The sequence below is a fragment of the Dreissena polymorpha genome, chromosome 1 (genome assembly GCF_020536995.1).
Source record: "Dreissena polymorpha isolate Duluth1 chromosome 1, UMN_Dpol_1.0, whole genome shotgun sequence".
NCBI classification, from domain to species: Eukaryota; Metazoa; Mollusca; class Bivalvia; order Myida; family Dreissenidae; genus Dreissena; species Dreissena polymorpha.
In genome coordinates, this window is record NC_068355.1 from 138667071 (window position 1) to 138687438 (window position 20368).

The 20368-nt window shown below is 35.5% G+C and overlaps 1 protein-coding gene across 9 annotated transcripts in view; it reads left to right on the forward strand.

Annotated features, from left to right (window-relative positions):
• The window catches only part of LOC127851805 (caldesmon-like), a 110023-nt gene that overhangs the window by 85923 nt on the left and 3732 nt on the right, over nt 1-20368 (forward strand). For 5 of the 9 annotated variants that reach the window (XM_052385701.1, XM_052385697.1, XM_052385747.1 and 2 more), the window contains 9 exons: nt 3379-3453; nt 4969-5775; nt 6544-6588; nt 7991-8041; nt 8920-9015; nt 14475-14595; nt 17857-18001; nt 18572-18613; nt 19818-19899. In XM_052385701.1, the coding sequence (XP_052241661.1) occupies nt 3379-3453; nt 4969-5775; nt 6544-6588; nt 7991-8041; nt 8920-9015; nt 14475-14595; nt 17857-18001; nt 18572-18613; nt 19818-19899 (1464 nt within the window). Of the gene's footprint in view, nt 1-3378; nt 3454-4968; nt 5776-6543; nt 6589-7990; nt 8042-8919; nt 9016-9781; nt 9891-14474; nt 14596-17856; nt 18002-18571; nt 18616-19817; nt 19900-20368 lie in introns of those variants that run through there. The other 4 variants (XM_052385709.1, XM_052385716.1, XR_008035979.1 and 1 more) reach the window with 4 other exon arrangements.

Genomic DNA, 20368 nt, shown 5'->3' on the forward strand with positions numbered 1-20368 from the left:
CCTGCCCTTGGTCTGTCTGTCTGCATCATCATAGCATTGAGTAAAACCAATTATGGCAGGCAGGGGATATTATTGTTGGGTGGATTCAAGTGTTAAAATATGAATACAATAACATTCAAAACACATCTCCAACTTAAAATGTGTTGTATTTATAAACAATGCCCATGAATAGTTAATTTGCTTTTTTATGATGTCAATTATTGTTTACTTAACAAAACAAGATGTGTCATTTCATTCAGCTTTATAGTGCTTTAGGGTTATTTGAGGTTACTTGGTGTTTTATTGAATTTTTTTAACCTTTTAATATTGCTGTAATTCCATTGTATTTACAATTTAATTATTGGTGTATGTAAGTCATATAATGGACATGATGACTGTTTGGAATGGTATCACTGGAAATATGTCAAAGAGAGGAGAATTAATTGCTATAAGTAAACTATTATACTGCTAGTGCATAATTATACAACCAAGATATATAATTGACCATTACATTTGTAAAGCATTTAAATCATCTATTTTAATCACAATGTATTGCTTTTCTGTACGAGAGCCCGTAATTTGTGTCTTTTGGGGAGTTCTAAAGAACGCTCCCACTGTGGGTATCAAACCCACGAAGTCTTGGTCGCTAGGCGAACACCATATCCACTAGGCCATGGCAAACCTCAGTGTCACCTCTTTCAAATCTGCTGGCTGTATATAAAATGCTGATGTAAGCAAACAACAAGGTGTTGGAATGATTGGTAAGAAATAACTGGCATTTGAAACCCACCTGTATTTGTACAATGACAATTGGTTCTTGAATTAGAACTGGTTGGCAGTATGTTATGTTAAAAGATTCAGGAATATACAGCAGGGCCAAGGTTTGCCTCTGGCATGGCTGCGTACCTGTCTTTACAACTCCTTACTCTGTCTAATGTGAAAACATCATAAAGGATATGCAATTTTGAAGCCTTTATCATGTTAAGGAGCCAAACAGATGATTCTGTGAATAACCTGTGTACAAAATCTGTGGCAGCGTAGGAATGTGTTGTTACTCTCATGCAACAACGCTATAAATGAGAACTGATTCTTTATCAGTTCCCTTGTTTGTGAAGGCACCGACATGAAAAAAGTATATAGCAGTATGCTTATACCAAAATATGGTATCATCTTATGATTGAGATTGTTTGTTAACCCAGCCAGACACTTATCAGTTGTTGCCAGTTTCTGTGCAACATTCTCTGCAGTGTGCTTGACAAGCAAAATAATTATATGTGACTCATACATATGATCGTTGCTGTGGAAAAAACAGGGTTTAATGCCTGTTTGTAAAGTGTTTTACCAGATTAGCCTGTGCAGTCCACATAGACTTATCATGGCAGACACATTTTGTTAGAAGAAACTGTCTGTAAACGTAAACCTGACGTCCATGATAAGCCTGTAAGGGTTGCACGGGCTAATCTATGAAAACACTTTACAAACACATATTAAGCCCATTTTTTTCAGAACGAAGCTCATTTCCATCATACCCAATATTCTGTCCAAAGTTTAAAACAGTTCGGCATTGTATATTAGGAGGAGGTGAGGTTTTGCTTTTCAGTTTTTTACATGAAAGGAAACATAAACAAATGAAAAGATTTTATTGAGGTATTAGCTTTGGCAAAACAGAACATTGTGTTTATTAGTAGGTTTTATCAAAACAGAAGTATGTTAAAATGTTGCAAGACAACTTGAACCTATTTAAGTTAACCCTTTCCCACTCAGAAGCAAAGTGAAAATGGCTATGTGCAAACAGCATGAAACCAGAACAGCCTTCAAGTAACTCGATTTGGAAATGAAGCCTTTAAAACTTGAATCTAGGAAAAAAGGTCTTAAATTAAATTAAACTTTCTAAGGGACTACAGATGCCTTAAATAAGTATCAATTGGTAAATGTTGAAATAAATTGGTATTATTAGCTTTGGTGGACAAATAGAACAACTATCAGAGGTCATTGTTTTGTTCACATAAGCATTGTTGGTAACCAGTACTGTGTTGTTGTTTTTCATAAAAATATTTCAAATTCTACACAATTAATTAAAAAATAGAATTTGCTTTTCAGCTTATATTTGAGGGTATTTTTTTTAGCTCACCTGGTGAGCATTTGTCAATGAAAAAGATTTACTTTAACAAAAAACATGGCCACCAGGGTGTGGGGCAGACTTACATATATGACTTATTGAAACCTTATAAAGCTTTGTGAACACTCTAGAGGCCACATGTACAGTCCAATCTAGAGGCCACATGTACAGTCCAATCTAGAGGCCACATGTACAGTCCAATCTAGAGGCCACATGTACAGTCCAATCTAGAGGCCACATGTACAGTCCAATCTAGAGGCCACATGTACAGTCCAATCTAGAGGCCACATGTACATTTCAATCTAGAGGCCACATGTACAGTCCAATCTAGAGGCCACATGTACAGTCCAATCTAGAGGCCACATGTACAGTCCAATCTAGAGGCCACATGTACAGTCCAATCTAGAGGCCACATGTACAGTCCAATCTTGATGCAACCTTGCCAGAATAGTGGTCCTTATTAGATCTTGGCCAAGTTATCATATGTATCATTATCAAATGTATCAACAATTAATATTGAACATTAATGTAGCTGTGTGTATGTTAAAGCTTTTATAATAACTTTTGTTAGTCTCATAGGGTGGTCTTGTCCGTCTTGTTTTGTGTCATTTCATATACAATCTAAAATATGAATTGTGTACACATAAAAAAAGTTCTTTGTTATATGTCTGTTGCTCCTGTCTTTAATTTTCAACTGATTGCTATAATATATTATTATGTATGTATTGTGTAGGGTAAACTGAGAAAATAATTCATTTATTGTAATCAATATTATTGAATATTGTTCTGGGAAAAAAGGGTTTAATTTATCTGTGTAAGGTGCAGTCCCATATTAACCTGTGCAGTGTCAGGAACAAACTTTTGGTTTTAAGTGATTTTTTTTGTTTTAAGGAAATGTCTTCTTAACAAAAATCTAGTCTAGGTAAAAAGTGTTGTCCCTGATTAGCCTATGCAAACCGCACAAGCTGATCTGGAACTACACTTGGCGCACATGCATTACGCAAGGTTGCCCCAGAGCAAGGGTCAATTAGAATTAAAATGGATTAGCATTGTTTTTTTAAAAATCAAGCTAATAGAAACATGCTAAATCTCTATAGCAGAGTGTATCCAATAATTAGTATAAGCATTAAGTTATCCAGTTAAGTCATTATTACCAGGAGCATGTTGTAGCCATAAGAAATAGGGCATGTTCATTTACTATTAAAACTGCTACGTATGTATACTGTGTAAATTTTTAAACAATTTGCATAACATTGTGTTTATTTTCTTCTCCATTTCAGAAACCTGACACTAGAGAGGCAAATGCAAAGAAGAATGTTCTAGAACGATGGAAGTCTGTAGAGAAAGGCACACAGGTAACAATTAAGAATTTTATACTCACCTGAATATCCTGTTATGTGGTTTGTGTCGACAACTTTGAGCTGGTTACCTCTCTAGATGTCACATTTGTCATCCCATCTTGAAGCATTTTCAGAATGTTTATCTGGACAATGTCAAGGTCAAATTAGAATCTGGGTCACATGTGTCCAAAACTAGGTCACCAGATCATATCTTGTTGCCGCTCTAGAGGTCAAAATTATGGCTATCTGGATGAAACATGGTCAGAAAATATCTGGCTGAGTTTAGATCTGATTTACATGTGTCACTAGGTCAAATCCTGGAATTACCTTGTTACACTTCAGAGACCACATTTAAAGGGACCTTTTCATGTTGTGGTAAATTGACAAAAATAGATTTGCCAATTTTTGTTGTAGGTATGCTTTTTGCAAGGAAACAGTAATACTGAACATTTATTATGCTCTAAAATATCCGTTATATGCATCTTTTGACTATTTAAAAACCTGAACATAATGAAGCGTTTAAAATGAGAAATGATTTAATAATTTGGAGAGTTCTGTTGTTATCGTTATATTTTTGACATAACGAGAATTGCTCATATAAAGTATAAAATACACTGCTCATTATATGAGCACAGATAGCGGAGTGGTTTAAATGCTAGGCTTTTACTCCAATGGTCATTGGTTCTAGCCCAGTTGAGGATTACTTGTTTTCTTTGCTTGAATTTATTTTTATCAGTATGTAAGGGTTGAAAATGAAGCCTTTAAAACTTGAATATAGTAAGAAAGGTCTCTAATTATATTTAACGTTCTAAGGGACTACAAACGCTTCAAAATACGTATCTAAGTGGTAAAGGGTTAAACCAGGCCCCGTGTTCACAAAACAGTTTTTGCAATCGAAAATCGATTTTGCTTGTCATTGAAAATAGATTTCAATTGTAGTTGATAAGCAAAAATGAAAATCGATGTCAGTTAAAATCGATTTTCGATTGCAAAAATGTTTTGTGAACACGAGGCCTGGGTTTCCATGCTCCTGTAATGTTTATGCCTTTCACAGAGTTGAAAGCGTTAAGTTTCTATGCATCCCTAAGCTTGTGTTTTGAACTTCTCTTTAACTTCTGGCTGGATCTGGCTAAAATGTTCATAACTGAGTTACTCTTACATGTAGATGAGTTTGAAGGAAGAAATTTTAGCTGCAATTAGTTTTAGCAAAATAATGGCCTTTTGTCTTTTTGTCCAGTGTAGGAAATATAGTTGATTAAAATTGTGTTGTTGTCGTGGGGGCTTCAGTGTTTGCGATGTTTGCATATGCCTTAAGTGTGGTCCCAGTTTAGCCTGTTCAGTCACCACATGCTAATCAGGGACAACACTTTCCGCTTTTAACGGTATTGTTCGTTTTAAGGAAGTCTCTTCTTAGCTAAAATCCAGTCTAGGCAGAAAGTGTCATCCAAGATTAAGTCTGGTTTTCCCAGAACAAAACTCAAATTATAATACCAACTTCATCTGGCACACATTTCTTGTTTTCTATCACAGGAAAAGGAGCCAGTAAAATCTCCATTGGAGCGCAAAGAGAGTCTGCAGAAACGTCTGAGCGGCAACACTGAGTTCATCGCCTCGCGGTATGTCGAGAAAGCAAGCAAGAGTATCGATGAATCGGCAAATCTTCCTTGCAGTCCAGAACCTGTTATGCAGTCTCCATTGTCCCCTGGAGCAAGTTTCAAATCTGAGTTGGTGCGCCAAGAAGTTTTGTATGGTTCAGATGAAAGTGTACCAAAAGAGCGTAAGTTTTCAGTGGAGATCACCATTGTACCCTCGAAGTCAAACCTGGCGTCTCAATGGCCAACAACTCCTAATAGTAATGCAACAAAGGGACCTGACTTTGAGAAACCTACTCCTGATAGTAAAGTAGCAAAGGGACCTAACTTTGAAAAATCTACTTCTGATAGTAAAGTAGCAAAGGGACCTAACTTTAAAAAATCTACTTTTGATAGTAAAGTAGCAAAGGGACCTAACTTTGAAAAATCTACTTCTGAAAGTAAAGTAGCAAAGGGACCTAACTTTGAAAAATCTACTTCTGATAGTAAAGTAGCAATGGTACCTAACTTTGAGAAACCAGGACAAGAAGATACTGCAGAGGAAAGTCTTGTTTGCCTGCCACAAAAGAAAAAAGTCACTGATCGATGGCCACATGGGGATGAATTGACAGAAGCACGTGGATTAGGAGCGCTGAATGGCAGGGGTGGCCATAGTCGGGAATCAAGTATGGATAAAGCCACCAGTCAGCATAGTCGAGAATCAAGCATGGATAAAAGTGTTCATAGCACAGATTCCAGTGTCGATGTGAGTCCGTAAAAAGTTAAAAAGTTGTCCTGATTTTTATTTTGTATATTCGTTTAGGGGGGGGGGGGGTCTATAAAAGTATTCAACCCAAATTTTCAAAACATTGTAACATTGATAAAGTTTCAAAGAATATTAAAACTGTGGAATTTTGATAAATCTGTTATAATCAATAAAAAACATTTAAGACAGAGAAAAAAATACATATCATCAATAATAACTAAGAAGACTGTGTTTATCAATTTAAATAAAACCTTAAATTGAGGGTTCGATTGTCAACAATTCTGTGACTTATTACCAAAGTATATTAATTAGAAGAAGTGTATTCCCATGCTATCGCCAGATTAGCTTGTGCAGTCTAAACAGACTAATCATGGGTGTCACTTTCCACCTAAACTGGATTTTTGTTAAGAAGAGACTTACTTCAAATTAAAAATTCCTAATGCACAGGCTTGTCTGGGAGCACACTAAATGCATCAAGCCCAAATGTTTCAGACTGAGGCTCAATTGGCCAAGTATGTTAATAGATTTCAGAATGATTTTGCATGAAAAAACTTCTTACCATGTTAAACATAATTCCAAAAACAGTTAAGTGCTAAATGTACATGTATCGAGTTGCTAATTCTTTACTTATGTTCTCTTTTTCAGATGTTAATGCCATGGTAAAAGTAAAAAATACTAAATTGCATTTGGATAGTCTTAAATGATCTGTATCCCAGCATGTTGCCCCCATGTTCACTTTGTTTCTTATTTTCGCATGTTTGCATGAAGACCAATTCTGAGTATCCACAGTCCAGATGGTCACAAGAACCACACGTAAGTAGGTCACTACTGGATTACTAGGTCATACCTGGATAAGCAGGTCATACCTGGATAGCTTGGTCATACATGGATAACTAGGCCACACCTGGATAACTAGGTCATACCTAAATAGCTAGGTCATATCTGGATGACTAGGTCATACCTGGATAAGTAGGTCATACCTGGATGACTAGGTCATACCTGGATAAGTAGGTCATACCTGGATAAGAAGGTCACTTGTAAATGCATAGGATAATATACATTTGAGAATTATGAGATTATGTGTTACAACCACTTCAGTATTGATATGTCTTTAAATGTGTTTGAACTTTGGTTAATTAGTTTCACCGGAGGGGACTTATGGTTTTGTCTCCGTCCATCCGTCACACTTTTCTGGATCCTGCGATAACTTTAAAAGTTCTTAATATTTTTTCATGAAACTTTGAAAATGGATAGATGGCAATATGGACATTATGCAGGTCATTTCATTTCGTTCCTACGTCAAAAATTATGGTTGCTATGGCAACAAATAGACCAGAAATACTGCTAAAAATGGTTGTTTTTCTGGATCCTGCGATAACTTTTTAAGTTCTTAATATTTTTTCATGAAACTTGAAACATGGATAGATGGCAATATGGACATTATGCACGTCATTTCATTTTGTTCCAACGTAAAAAATTATGGTTGCTATGGCAACAAATAGATTAGACATACTGCTGAAAATGGTGGTTTTCTGGATTCTGCGATAACTTTTAAAGTTCTTAATATTTTTTCATGTAACTTAAAACATGGATAGATGGCAATATGGACATTATGCACGTCATTTCATTTTGTTCCGACGTCAAACATTTTGGTTGCTATGGCAACAAATAGACTAGAAATACTGCTGAAAATTGTGGTTTTCTAGATCCTGCAATAACTTTTAAAGTTCTCAATATTTTTTCATGAAACTTGAAACATGGATAGATGGCAATATGGACATTATGCACGTCATTTCATTTTGTTCCTAAATAAAAAATTTTGGTTGCTATGGCAACAAATATATATATAAAAATCTTGAATTTCTGACAATGGTGGAGCCGGTAGGGGACTTATATTGCTTGACAATAGTCTTGTTAAATAATATAATTAATTATCAACAAGAAAAAAAGTAAGAATCGTTAGTCTTGCAAGTATTTTCAGCTTATACATAATGGTTAACTCAATGTTCTTAATTCAACTTAAGAACACATATTTTGATTCATTTTATTATTGAATTCATTTCTATATAAATAAACATATTAGTTGTACTATTATGGATTCATTTAAAAAAAATGAATCCCAAAAATTACTGATTTAAAAGATTGAAAAAATTAAATAAAATACTGCAGGTGATGTTTGTGTTCTCACTCAGTGCATGTTGTCTCTTTTTTGCAGGAAGAAGAGGAGACTGAGGTAGAGAGGAAGCAGAAGGAGGAGGAAGAAGCAGTGAGTATCACTGGCAAAATGACATAACTGCCAGACGTACCATAAAATGACATAACTGCCTGAAGTACCATAAAATGACATAACTGCCTATACTATCATAAAATGACGTAATTGCCTCAACCACCATAAAATGACGAAATGGCCTCAACTACCATACCATTACATAACTGCCTTAACTACCACAAAATGACATAACTGCCTCAACTACCATAAAATGACATAACTGCCTCAACAACCATAAAATGACATAATTGCCTCAACAACCATAAAATGACATAATTGCCTCAACTACCATAAAATGACATAATGGCCTCAACTACCATAAAATGACATGATTGCCTCAACTACCATAAAATGACATAATGGCCTCAACTACCATAAAATGACATAATGGCCTCAACTACCATAAAATGACATAATGGCCTCAACTAAATGACATAATGGCCTCAACTACCATAAAATGACATAATTGCCTCAACTACCATAAAATGACATAATGGCCTCAACTACCACACCATTACATAACTGCCTTAACTACCACAAAATGACATAACTGCCTCAACTACCATAAAATGACATAACTGCTTTAACTACCATAAAATAACAGAATGTCCTCAACTACCATAACTGCCATAACTACCATAAAATGACATAACAGCCTCAATGACCACAAAATGACACAACTGCCTGAAGTACTGCTTTTATGGAGATTTTTGCTTAAAGGAATTCTTTTTCTAAGGATAATCAAGTCTTAACAGAAAGTGGCGTACCTTATTAGCCTGAGCAGACTGCACAGGCTAATCTCGGAGCACACTAAACACACCTGCATTAAGCCCCATTTTCCAGGAGCATGGCTCATATGGGTGTGATGTTTTCAGAGACAAGCCAAGATGGCCGAAGATGACTCCAAGAAGAAGAGGGGCAAGAGGAAGGGGCTGGGAGGCCTGACCCCTGAAAAGAAGAAGAAACTCAAGGTATGTGTCCTTGGTAACTATTGCAAAAGTTAGTGGAGGTTACTATCACAACACTGATGCAGTATTTTACAGGATTTGCACCTTAAAAATTCATAGAAAAGACAACACATACATGCTTTTTCATGTTTTTATTATTGGCAATATGTTGGTTGATATTTAAAAAGAAATCTTGCATATATGGACCCTTTATTTCAAACATTAAAAAAAGATTTCAATTCCAATATAGGCAATTTGTTGGTTTAATATTTGAACAAATTGTCTTGAGTTTATTGACCCTTTAATTCAAATATAAAAAAACTGATTTTTTTGTTAGACATATGTTTTTCTATGTTTAGATAGACCTTTAAATAATCACCAGTTTAGAACGTGGATTATTCATATTATAAATTATTCATTCCCAATGCTTTAATGTGTGGGGATGTGCTATAACATATATTAGACAGTCTTATCTAGTTACATAATTGATTATAAATGGACCTCAAGAATATTTTAATTACTACTTTTTATTTTAATAAAAATAACCAAAAAAAAAAATAGTATGACTAGGAAAAGTGAATTATGTATGGTTGCAATTGGTTATTTATAGTTCACTGACCTTAATTTGATCCTAGTGTGTTCTATTGGCATGAATTAAACACTCATTAAATTGGCATGGTATGAACCATTTTTTATAACAAATGTATTTATTTATAAAAAAAGAAAGGAACTACTTGATTTCACAACACATAATTATGCATGTTTGTGTTTTGGGCATGTTTGCATGCAGGATTTCATAGGGGAGATAACCTACACAGCAGAAGAACTTGAAGAGAAGTTTCAGGAGTTGTCTTACAGAGTTCTTCCCCTTCCTGATGAAATTGACCTTTTGACCCCAGGTACTGGTAACATGTTACTCCAGTATAACTCTGCATGGTGGCATGAGGGCGACAACGGTGTATCATAATGTAGATTTGAGTCGCGTTCTGAGAAAACTGCTGTCCACACAGGCTAATCAGGGACGACACTTTCCGCTTTTATGACATTTTTTGTTAAAATGAAGTCCCTTCTTAGCAAGAATCCATTTTAGGCCGAAAGTGTCGTCCCTGATTAACCTGTGCGGACTGCACAGGCTAATCTGGGACGACACTTTACGCACATGCATTATACCCAGTTTTCTTAGAACGCGACTCATTTGTACCCATTGTATGATTTAGCCTTACTCTGGGAGAATGGGGCTTAACGCATGCACATAAAGTGTTTTTATAGATTAGCCATTGCAGTCAACATGCAGGTTTTTTAGAGATGACACTGTTTGGAATTTTTCGTTTCGTTTAAAGGAGCTCTTTTCTACACAACAATTCAGTCTGAGCGGAAAGTGTAGTTCCTGATTAACCCTTGCTGACTGCGCAGGCTAGTCTGGGACAACACTTTACGTACATGCATTAAACTCCCTTTTCACAGAGCCTGGCTCAATTGCATTGAAATGTATTCAATTTTGTATTGTCCGAAATTATGCTAGCTTCACTTGAACATGTATTTTTATTGGTTGATAATGTCATATCCAAGACTTACTAACTTGTGCTTAAGACAGACAAACTCATTCCAACAACTAAATAACCCTTGCCCACAAGTTAGCTATGTAGTTACTAACTCCTTCTCTTGACTTAGCTGTGTTGTTCTCGTTAAATCAGGTAATTTGTTTATTTTTGTAAGAGGAGGAGTTATAATTTCATCCAGTATTTGCGACTTTGTATGTATAGCACTTTTAAATGGATGCGTTCTTTCTAGGGTATTTGTGCTTTGTGATTTGGTCATATTTTACTGTACACATGCACACATCCTGTGTATTATAAGGAGAAATGATATTTGATAGTTCCATTTTCAAAAGATCACTTAAGTAAGCCACACATTCGTGGATTTTTTTTTCTTCCAAACTTCTATATTCATTTCTGAAGTCTATGATCTTAAAACAATAAAAACAAAGGAACCTACAACACCATATATAGATCTGATTGGGCATAAACAAAGAAAAAATCACACAAATAACTTCACTGAAACACTGTCTTCCTCTGTATACACAAACCCCTTTCCCCCATATCAGTGTCATGAATAAGCTCAATTCATAGTCTAACTTGTGATAATGTACATGTATTTGATTAATATTTGCTCTGTTGGTTGGACAATATACTGTGTCAGTCAGACTGTGTTGATCCTTCAGAGAACCCTTTCATTAAAGCATTATTCTGGTTAAAACTAGGCTTAATGCAGGTGCAAAAAGATTCAACCCAGATTGGCCTGTATGGTCTGCCCAGGCTAATCTGGGAGGACACTACGCTGTTATGAAATTTTCTGTTTAAACGCAGTCTTTTCCTAATGAAAATACAGTTTAAGGGAAAAGCATTCTCCCTGAGTAGCCTATGTGGACTGCACAGGCTTATCAGGGACAACACTTCGTCGCTTAATTGCTATAGTGCTCTATTTCCATTTTTATGCCCCCCTTCGAAGAAGAGGGGGTATATTGTTTTGCACATGTCGGTCGGTCCGTCCGTCGGTCCGTCCAACGGATGGTTTCCGGATGATAACTCAAGAACGCTTAGGCCTAAGATCATGAAACTTCATAGGTACATTGATCATGACTGGCAGATGACCCCTATTGATTTTCAGGTCACTAGGTCAAACGTCAAGGTCACTGTGACTCAAAAAGTAAAATGGTTTCCGGATGATAACTAAAGAATGCTTAGGCCTAGGATCATGAAACTTCATAGGTACATTGATCATGACTGGCAGATGACCCCTATTGATTTTCAGGTCACTAGGTCAAACGTCAAGGTCACTGTGACTCGAAATAGTAAATTGGTTTCCGGATGATAACTCAGGAATTCTTACACCTAGGATCATGAAACTTCATAGGAACATTGATCATGACTGGCAGATGACGCCTATCGATTTTCAGGTCACTAGGTCAAAGGTCAAGGTCACAGTGACTCGAAACAGTAAAAAAGTTTCCGGATGATGACTCAAGAATGCGTACGCCTAGGATCATGAAACTTCATAGGTACATTGATCATGAATGGCAGATGACCCCTATGGATTTTCAGGTCACTAGGTCAAAGGTCAAGGTCACAGTGACTCGAAATAGAAAAATTGTTTCCGGATGATAACTCAAGAATGCTTACGCCTAGGATCATGAAACTTTATAGGTACATTGATCATGACTGGCAGATGACCCCTATTAATTTTCAGGTCACTAGGTCAAAGGTCAAGGTCTTAGTGACTCAAAACAGTAAAATGGTTTCCTGATGATAACTTAATAGGTACATAATCATGACTGGCAGATGAACCCTATTGACTTTCAGGTCACTAGGTCAAAGGTCACAGTGACAAAAAATGTATTTACACAATGGCTGCCACTAAAACTGACAGCCCATATGGGGGGCATGCATGTTTTACAAACAGCCCTTGTTTTCAAAAATGAGTTTTTTATATCCCTGTGTTTGTGAGAACGAGATCTTTAATATGACGTAATTGAGTGAATGCTGTACTGCACCATCTCTGGGACTTAGAGAAAAGTAGAATTCACACTCAGATTAGCCTATCAATTGCCAGAATTACACCACGTGACTTAGTTTCATTTTTAGAACTGTATTGATCCATCTCCATGACGTTCAATGAATAAATGTCCAGATCTGTAACCAATAAAATGCTCTATGTCTCGATAGAGCAGTTCAGCATTAACGATTTTAAAAAAAAACAACCCAGAATGCTCTATCTCCATACATGAAATTGCAAATAACATTAACATATAATTTACTAAAGTTAATATTTAATTCTATTCACATTCTCCGTTTGCTGATAAACTGTCTGGTATATTTTTCTTCACATACATGCAGAAATAAGTGAGAAAATAAAGGTTAAACCTTTCAATGTGTTTTTCTCCAAAAAATGAAAATGGTAGTTAGAGCACTATAGCAATCAAGCGACGACTCTACAGTCATGCAGTAAGCTCAGTTGTATCAGAACATGTCTCATTAGATGACCAATTATTGGAAGGCATGTAATTTTTTAGATGACACCAGGGGCCAGTATTTAGAAAGCTTCCAAGGAAAATCTTAAGTAATAATGATCTTTATTAATTTGAAAAAGGGAAAAGATAGTGGGAGCAGTGGTCTAATGGTAGGAAGCTGGCTTAGGGATCGAGAGGTCCCGAGTTCGAATCCCGCCCTGACCACTGGAATTTCCTTGAGCAAGAAATTTATCCCACATCTGCTCCTCTCCACCCAAGTGTATAAATGGGTACCTGTGAGGGAAATAAGCCAATGTGCCGTGGCTGCATACAGCGCCAAGATGTTAACAGACGACTTATGACCCAGTGATCAAGACAAAATGTACAGCACCTTGGAACGCACATCTCGAGTATGAAAAGGGCGCTATACATATTTTTTAGATATTGTTATGCAGTGATTTTCTCTAAACCGCATATTAATATCTCCTAGTTTATTATATTTAAACACAAAATTCCTTTGTATAATACATTCAGATACCTATGGGGTGGTATACATTGAAGACAATTAAGATAAAGATAAGATAAAGATAATAAAGATAAAGAAGCTTTATTTAACGTCGCATATAATCAACAAGTAACATTAGCTATACGGCTATTGTGCGACAAACAAGGTATCCACTAACGAATACTTACCTGGCTGCTTCGATTTTATCTTCCTTCCTAATTTTACTAAGAAGGTTTTCCAAATTTGATTTGTGAATTCTGGCCAGTACTTAAGTGTTCCATGTGCATGCTTGTTTTTTGTGTTATGCAATTAGGCATGTTTAACAATAAATTATAAACACAAAATAGTAAATACTGTAAAATCATTTATATTTTTAGGCATGAATTTTCGTTGTTAATTTTTTTGAAACTTTGTTATGGTCAAGACATTCTTAGATTTCATATTTATGAAAAAAAAGAGAGAAGAATTTTGGTTGGTAATTTTTCAATGAGTTGTTAAAATTATGAATCAGGCAACTCACAAAAACACTCACAAAATCAATGAGAATTAATGTCCCATTCATAATTATGATTTTTCAGTATCATTTGCATTACTTTGGAGTTGTGATACCATGAATGCTATGCATGTAGATAACAGTAATCAATAGTTGTGTGACATAGAAGTTTAGTGTAACAATATGGGCTGTGCTCTGTAAAAGAGGGTTTAATGCTTGTGCATAAAGTGTCATCCCAAATGAGCCTGTTCAGTCCACACAGGCTAATCAGGGACTACACTTTTCACTTTTATGATATTTTTTCGTTTAAAGGAAGAAAGTCTCTTCTTGGCAAAAATCCAGTTTAGGCTGAAAGTGCCATCCAAGATAAGCCTGTGCAGTTTGACACTTTTCGCACATGCATTAAACCCCCATTTCACAGAGCGAGGCAGATCTGTATATCACAAATGTTATTAAATGATGAACTTGTTTCCTTGTAGCAAATTATTATGCAAAAGGCAGCGGAGGATCTTAGGAAAGAAGCCCTCGCTAAGGCCCAAGAAAAAGAGAAATTCATTAATGAACGTGTGGGCCCGTTCAATGTTGATGGTTTAGGGGAAGGTAAACTCTCAGTTGTTTTGGCATGGAATGAAAACCCTGTGGTACGCATTAGAATAATTGATTGAAGTGTAGTTTTCTTGATTTTGAGTTTCTTTAGTTGACAGAGTTTTTTTATTTGCAGATCTTTGAGCCTCTTTTTTTAGCTCACCTGTCATGAAGTGACATGGTGAGCTTATGTGACCGTGTGATCTCCGGCGTCCGTATGTGCTTGTGTGCGTGCGTGTGTCCGTCAACAATTTGCTTGTGTAGACAGTAGAGGTCACAGTTTTCATCCAATCTATGAAATTTGGTCAGAATGTTTATCTTGATGCAATCTGGGTTGGGATTGTATTTGGGTCATCTGGGGTCAAAAACTAGGTCACTAGGTAAAAAACTAGGTCTCATAATAGGTCAAATTATAGAAAAACCTTGTGTTGACAATAGAGGTCGCAGTTTTCATCCAATCTTTATGAAATTTGGTCAGAATGTTTATCTTGATAAAATCTGGGTTGGGATTGTATTTGGGTCATCTGGGGTCAAAAACTAGGTCACAAGATCAAATAATTGTAAAAACATCAACAATTTGTTTGTGTAGACAGTAGAGGTGACAGTTTTCATCCAATGTTTATGAAATTTGGTCAGAATGTTTATCTTGATGGAATCTGGGTCGGGATTGTATTGGAGTCATTTGGGGTTAAAAACTAGATCACTAGGTCAAAACTAGGTCAAATAATAGAAAAACCTTATGTAGACAATAGAGGTCGCAGTTTTCATCCAATCTTCATGAATTTTGTCAGAATGTTTATCTTTATGAAATCTGACTTGAGAATGTATTTGGGTCATCTTGGGTCAAAAACTAGGTCACTAGGTCAAAAACTAGGTCAAATAATAGAAAAACCTTGTGTAGAAAATAGAGGTCGCAGATTTCATCTAATCTTTATGAAATTTGGTCAGAATGTTTATCTTGATGAAATCTGGGTTGGGATTGTATTTGGGTCATCTGAGGTCAAAAACTAGGTCACTAGGTCAAATAATAGAAAAACCGTTAACAGTTTGTTTGTGTAGAGAGTAGAGGTCACAGTTTTCATCCAATCTTTATGAAATTTGGCCAGAATGTTTATCTTGATGAAATCTGGGTTGGGATTGTATTTGGGTCATTTGGGGTCAAAAACTAGGTCACTAGGCCAAAAACTAGGTCACTAGGTGAAATAATAGAAAAACCTTGTATAGACAATAGAGGTCGCAGTTTTCATTCAATCTTTATGAAATTTGGTCAGAATGTTTATCTTGATGCAATCTGGGTTGGAATGTATTTGGGTCATCTTGGGTCAAAAACTAGGTAACTAGGTCAAATAATAGAAAAACCTTGTGTAGACAATAGAGGTCCCAGTTTTCATACAATCTTCATGAAATTTGGTCAGAATGTTTGTCTTGATGAAATCTGGGTTGGAAATGTATTCTGGTCATCTGGGGTCAAAAACTAGGTCATTAGGTTAAATAATAGAAAAACCTTGTGTAGACAATAGCGCTCACAGTTTTCATCCAATCTTTATAAAATTTGATCAGAATGTATATCTTGATGAAATCTGTGTTGGGATTGTATTTGGGTCACCTCGGGTCAAAAACTAGGGTCAATAAGTCAAATATTAGAAAAACCTTGTGTAGACAATAGAGGTCACAGTTTTCATCCAATCTTTATGAAATTCGGTTAGAATGTTTATCTTGATGAAAACTGGGTTGGGATTGTATTTGGTTAGTCAGGTGAGCGATTCAGGGCCATCATGGCCCTCTTGTGTACATTTTGGTTTTTGTTATGCACGGCTCATATGCATCTGCAGTTTCCTTGTGTTATCAATAGTGTGTTATGATTTATATGTTTGGTATTTTGTGGTTTGATTTGCTGGTTGTTGAATGCCTTTACTAGCTTATGATTTGTCTCCAAATTGTTTATAATTGTTTTTTGCTTTATTTATATTTACTTTTTGTGCTCAACAATTTGTCTCATATTTCTTAAAATTTATATTGCATGTTGTTATTGTTATTAAGTTTGTTATTGAAAGGTTTAATATTGTGTACATTGTTTTACATATTAAAATGATTTTATTCAATGTGATCGAAATGTAAAATGTAAGTTCTTAATTCCCAGTCAGAAAGGGGTATTACAAGACTGCACTTCATTAATATGTCTGTCCATAAATCTTGTGTCCAGTCCATATCTCCTAAACCCTCTGACAGAATTTTATGAAACATGCCCAGAATATCAAAGGCATTTAAACGATGTTAGTATAGTTAGTATAATATATAATAATAGTATAATTAGCTTCTAGTTAGAAAAATATTGCCCTGGCCATTTTAGTTGCTTTCCTCAGGCTGGTGAATCAATTGATTCAATTATGCAACCATGTACTTGCATCAATGTGAAACGAATCACATCATGTAAAAATGGGCCTTATGCCATGTGCATTTGCACAGTCTGATCAGGATATATTAAGTCTACTTCAAAAGTCTATAAAGTCATGCAAGGTTTTGCAGTCTCATTAGGGTACAGGTAGCTCCTGACCAGATCCCGGGATTGCGCAGGCTGGTCTTGAGCTACGTATCCTGCCCTCATACTGCATAGGACGCATTTTCACATGACGTGGCTCAAAATATATTAACCAATATTTTAACTTTGATTCACTGTAGTATAAACAACATAATAACAGTATATGACTGGGGTATTCTTTTATCTATTAAACCTGATTGCAGTAAGAAAACTAATGTATTTGTCTAATTGTAATTTCAATATATAAGCCACGTTCTGGGAAAACAGGGTTTAATGCACGTGGGTAAAGTGTCTTCCCATAATAGTCTGTGCAGTCCGCACTCTTTCTCCCTTAATTGAATTCACTCTTTCTCCCTTAACTGAATTCACTCTTTCTCCCTTAACTGGATTCACTCTTTCTCCCTTAACTGAATTTTTGTTAAGAAGGGAATTCCTTCAAATGATATATTCCAACAGTCCTTGATTAATGGAATGATTGTGGTGTCTATTAACTCTTTCAGTGCTGGAACTGAATTTTGAAGGCCTCTGCAAATAGTTTGGTTCCAGATGAGATGCCACAAAACGTGGCGTCTCATCAGGATCCAAACTGTTTGCTATTCTGATACATTGGTTAGTATTCTTTGAAAAAAAAATCAAAGAAAATGCTAATTTTAGAAATTCAGCAGATAACATTTTAGCAGATGACAAAGTTCTCAGCATGCAAAGTGTTAACATCTTACCTGGCTGTTTTGTTTCAGAGGAGCTCCGGAAGTTCATCAAGAAACTGCACGAGAAACTTGCTCAGATCCACTCCGAGGCTTATGACATTGAGTTCAAACTGAACAAACAAGACAAGGAAGTGGCCGACCTGAATATGAAAATAAGCGATAATAAGGGCAAATTGTTAGTACTCTGTTAACCCGTTACCACTTAGATACGTATTTCAACGCATTTAATTCCCTTAGCAAGTTAAATTTAATTAAAGACCTTTCTCTCTAGATTCAAGTTTTAAAGGCTTCATTTCCAATTAACACTGACATACTGATAAGCAGCAAACAGCATAAAACCTTAACAAACTGCGAGTTACTTGCTGGCTGTTCTGGTTTAATGCTGTTTGCACATAGCCATTTTTACTTTGCTTCTGAGTGGGAAAGGAGGTTTAAAACCAGTTCCTTTAGAGGCAAGTTGTGAGTACATATTATTAAGTTAAAAAGTGGCTCTAGGGGAACATTCTGATTTCCGGAGTTAAGCTCATTGTCTTAAATTGAGACCTTGTTTGGGATGGGGTCACTGTTAATAAAAAAGCAATACATGTATTGTAAATCTGCTCAATAACTGAGAAATATGTCAAGCATAAAATAAATCAATATTAATGGAATTTTACAATTAATGTTTTATTATTGTGAGTGAACAATTTAAACAGTATTTCATATTAATATGATAACATAAATAATTATTTTTGTTTCCTTTCAGTGCCAAGCCTGTTTTACGTAAAGTAAATAAAACAGAACAGAAGTAAGTGATACTGTGTTTTAAAATCCCTTGTCCTGAAATGATGCTTTTATGAAGCTTATAAGCATTAGGTAGAATATAATTTGATTTTCACTGCAAAAATGTACACAAACAGCTGAATGCTAATGCCACCAAAGGGAGGCTTTTAGTAATAGCATTGTCAGTTCTTCTGTCTGTCCTTTTGTCTGCTTCTTTTTGGAAGTATTGATGGGATTCAAATGTATATGAAATCTGGCACCTTAAATTGACATACATTGAGAGGGAGTACAAATTATGAGAACCACAAAGGGCTTGAAGATGAAGTTTAGTATAATAGTTCCACATCTTTAAATAAAATATTAACAGAGTTATTACTTTTTGTTAATTTTCGTTGTTAATCTACCTCTATAATGTCGTTGCAATTAAAGATGTTAAGATGTCATGAAAAATTCATTAATCTAAAGAAAATAGTGGTAAAGTCAATAGTGTAAGTAACTATCTCTCCAGTGTGTTTTTCCATTCCTATATATTTTGTGAAGAGCCCAATTACTCACAAGTTATTTTGTTGTGCAGATCATAACTAAAAAGTATGAAGGGATTGAAATTAAACTTCATATTATGATTGTAGACTTTGAGAAGAGATGTGGAATATACATGTATTTACAGAGTCTTAGCCCTTTGTTTGATTTTCTTTTGCAAAACATAACTTTTAGTATAAAATTCATGGTACTGAAAATTCATATATGTTTTCCTCAAGTCTGAAGGTCATAGTCACACTTGTGTTTTCAATTTTTTTGGGGGAGTTCACATATACATGTAACTGGTCAAACATCTGATTATAGAATTGTCAGAAGTAACAGGGTTAAATGTACAATATACTTCCATAGTTAGCAATAAAAGTGTATGCATAAGAGTGGCCTCTTAACTTAACCTTGTTTAGTGAAAACTGTGCTTAATGCATGTGCGAAAAGTGTTGTTCCAGAAAAGCTTGTGTAGTCATCTGGGACAACACTTTCTGCCTAAAGTGGATTTTATTTAGAATAGTCTATCTTTAAACTACAAATTCAATAAAAGCAGAAAGTGTCCTCCGTAATTATTCTGTGCAAACTGCACAGGCTAATATGGGATGAGACTTTCAGCACATGCATTAAGCCCCATATTCTGAAAACGCGGCTGAATTGAAGTGATGTACCATGTATACATGTGACATAAGGCGGTTTTCTCCCAGGTTTGCGGCCATATCCAAAGAGCAGAAGAAAGAGCACTCCGACTTCAGAGAGACGTTAAAATCTGTCCACGATGACGATGAGGTAGGCAGTATGCTTTGTTTTAAAAGTTCATTTTGAGACTGTTGTATCTCCTCATTGTATGTTCATCGTAAACAGAAGTTTACCATGATTTTTTAACCCTTTACCACTTTGAAACATATTTTGATGCTTTTGTAGTCCCATAGATTATTACTTATAATGTTAAATTCAATTAAACACCTTTCTTACTAAATTCAAGTTTTAAAGGCTTCATTTGCAACTCTTACATACTGATGAGCAGCAAACAGCATAAAACCTTTACAGACTGCGAGTTACTGGCAGGCTGTTCTGGTTTTTCGCTGTTTGCACATAGCCATTTTCACTTTGCTTATGAGTGGAAATAGGTTAAACAGCAGACTTTTCAGTATACACAGCATTAAATTGCAAGACATTCATGAGTAGCCTTAAAAGATTTTACATGTTGTCTATCAATTCAACTATTAATTTTGTTTATCATCTAAGGCACAGGCTA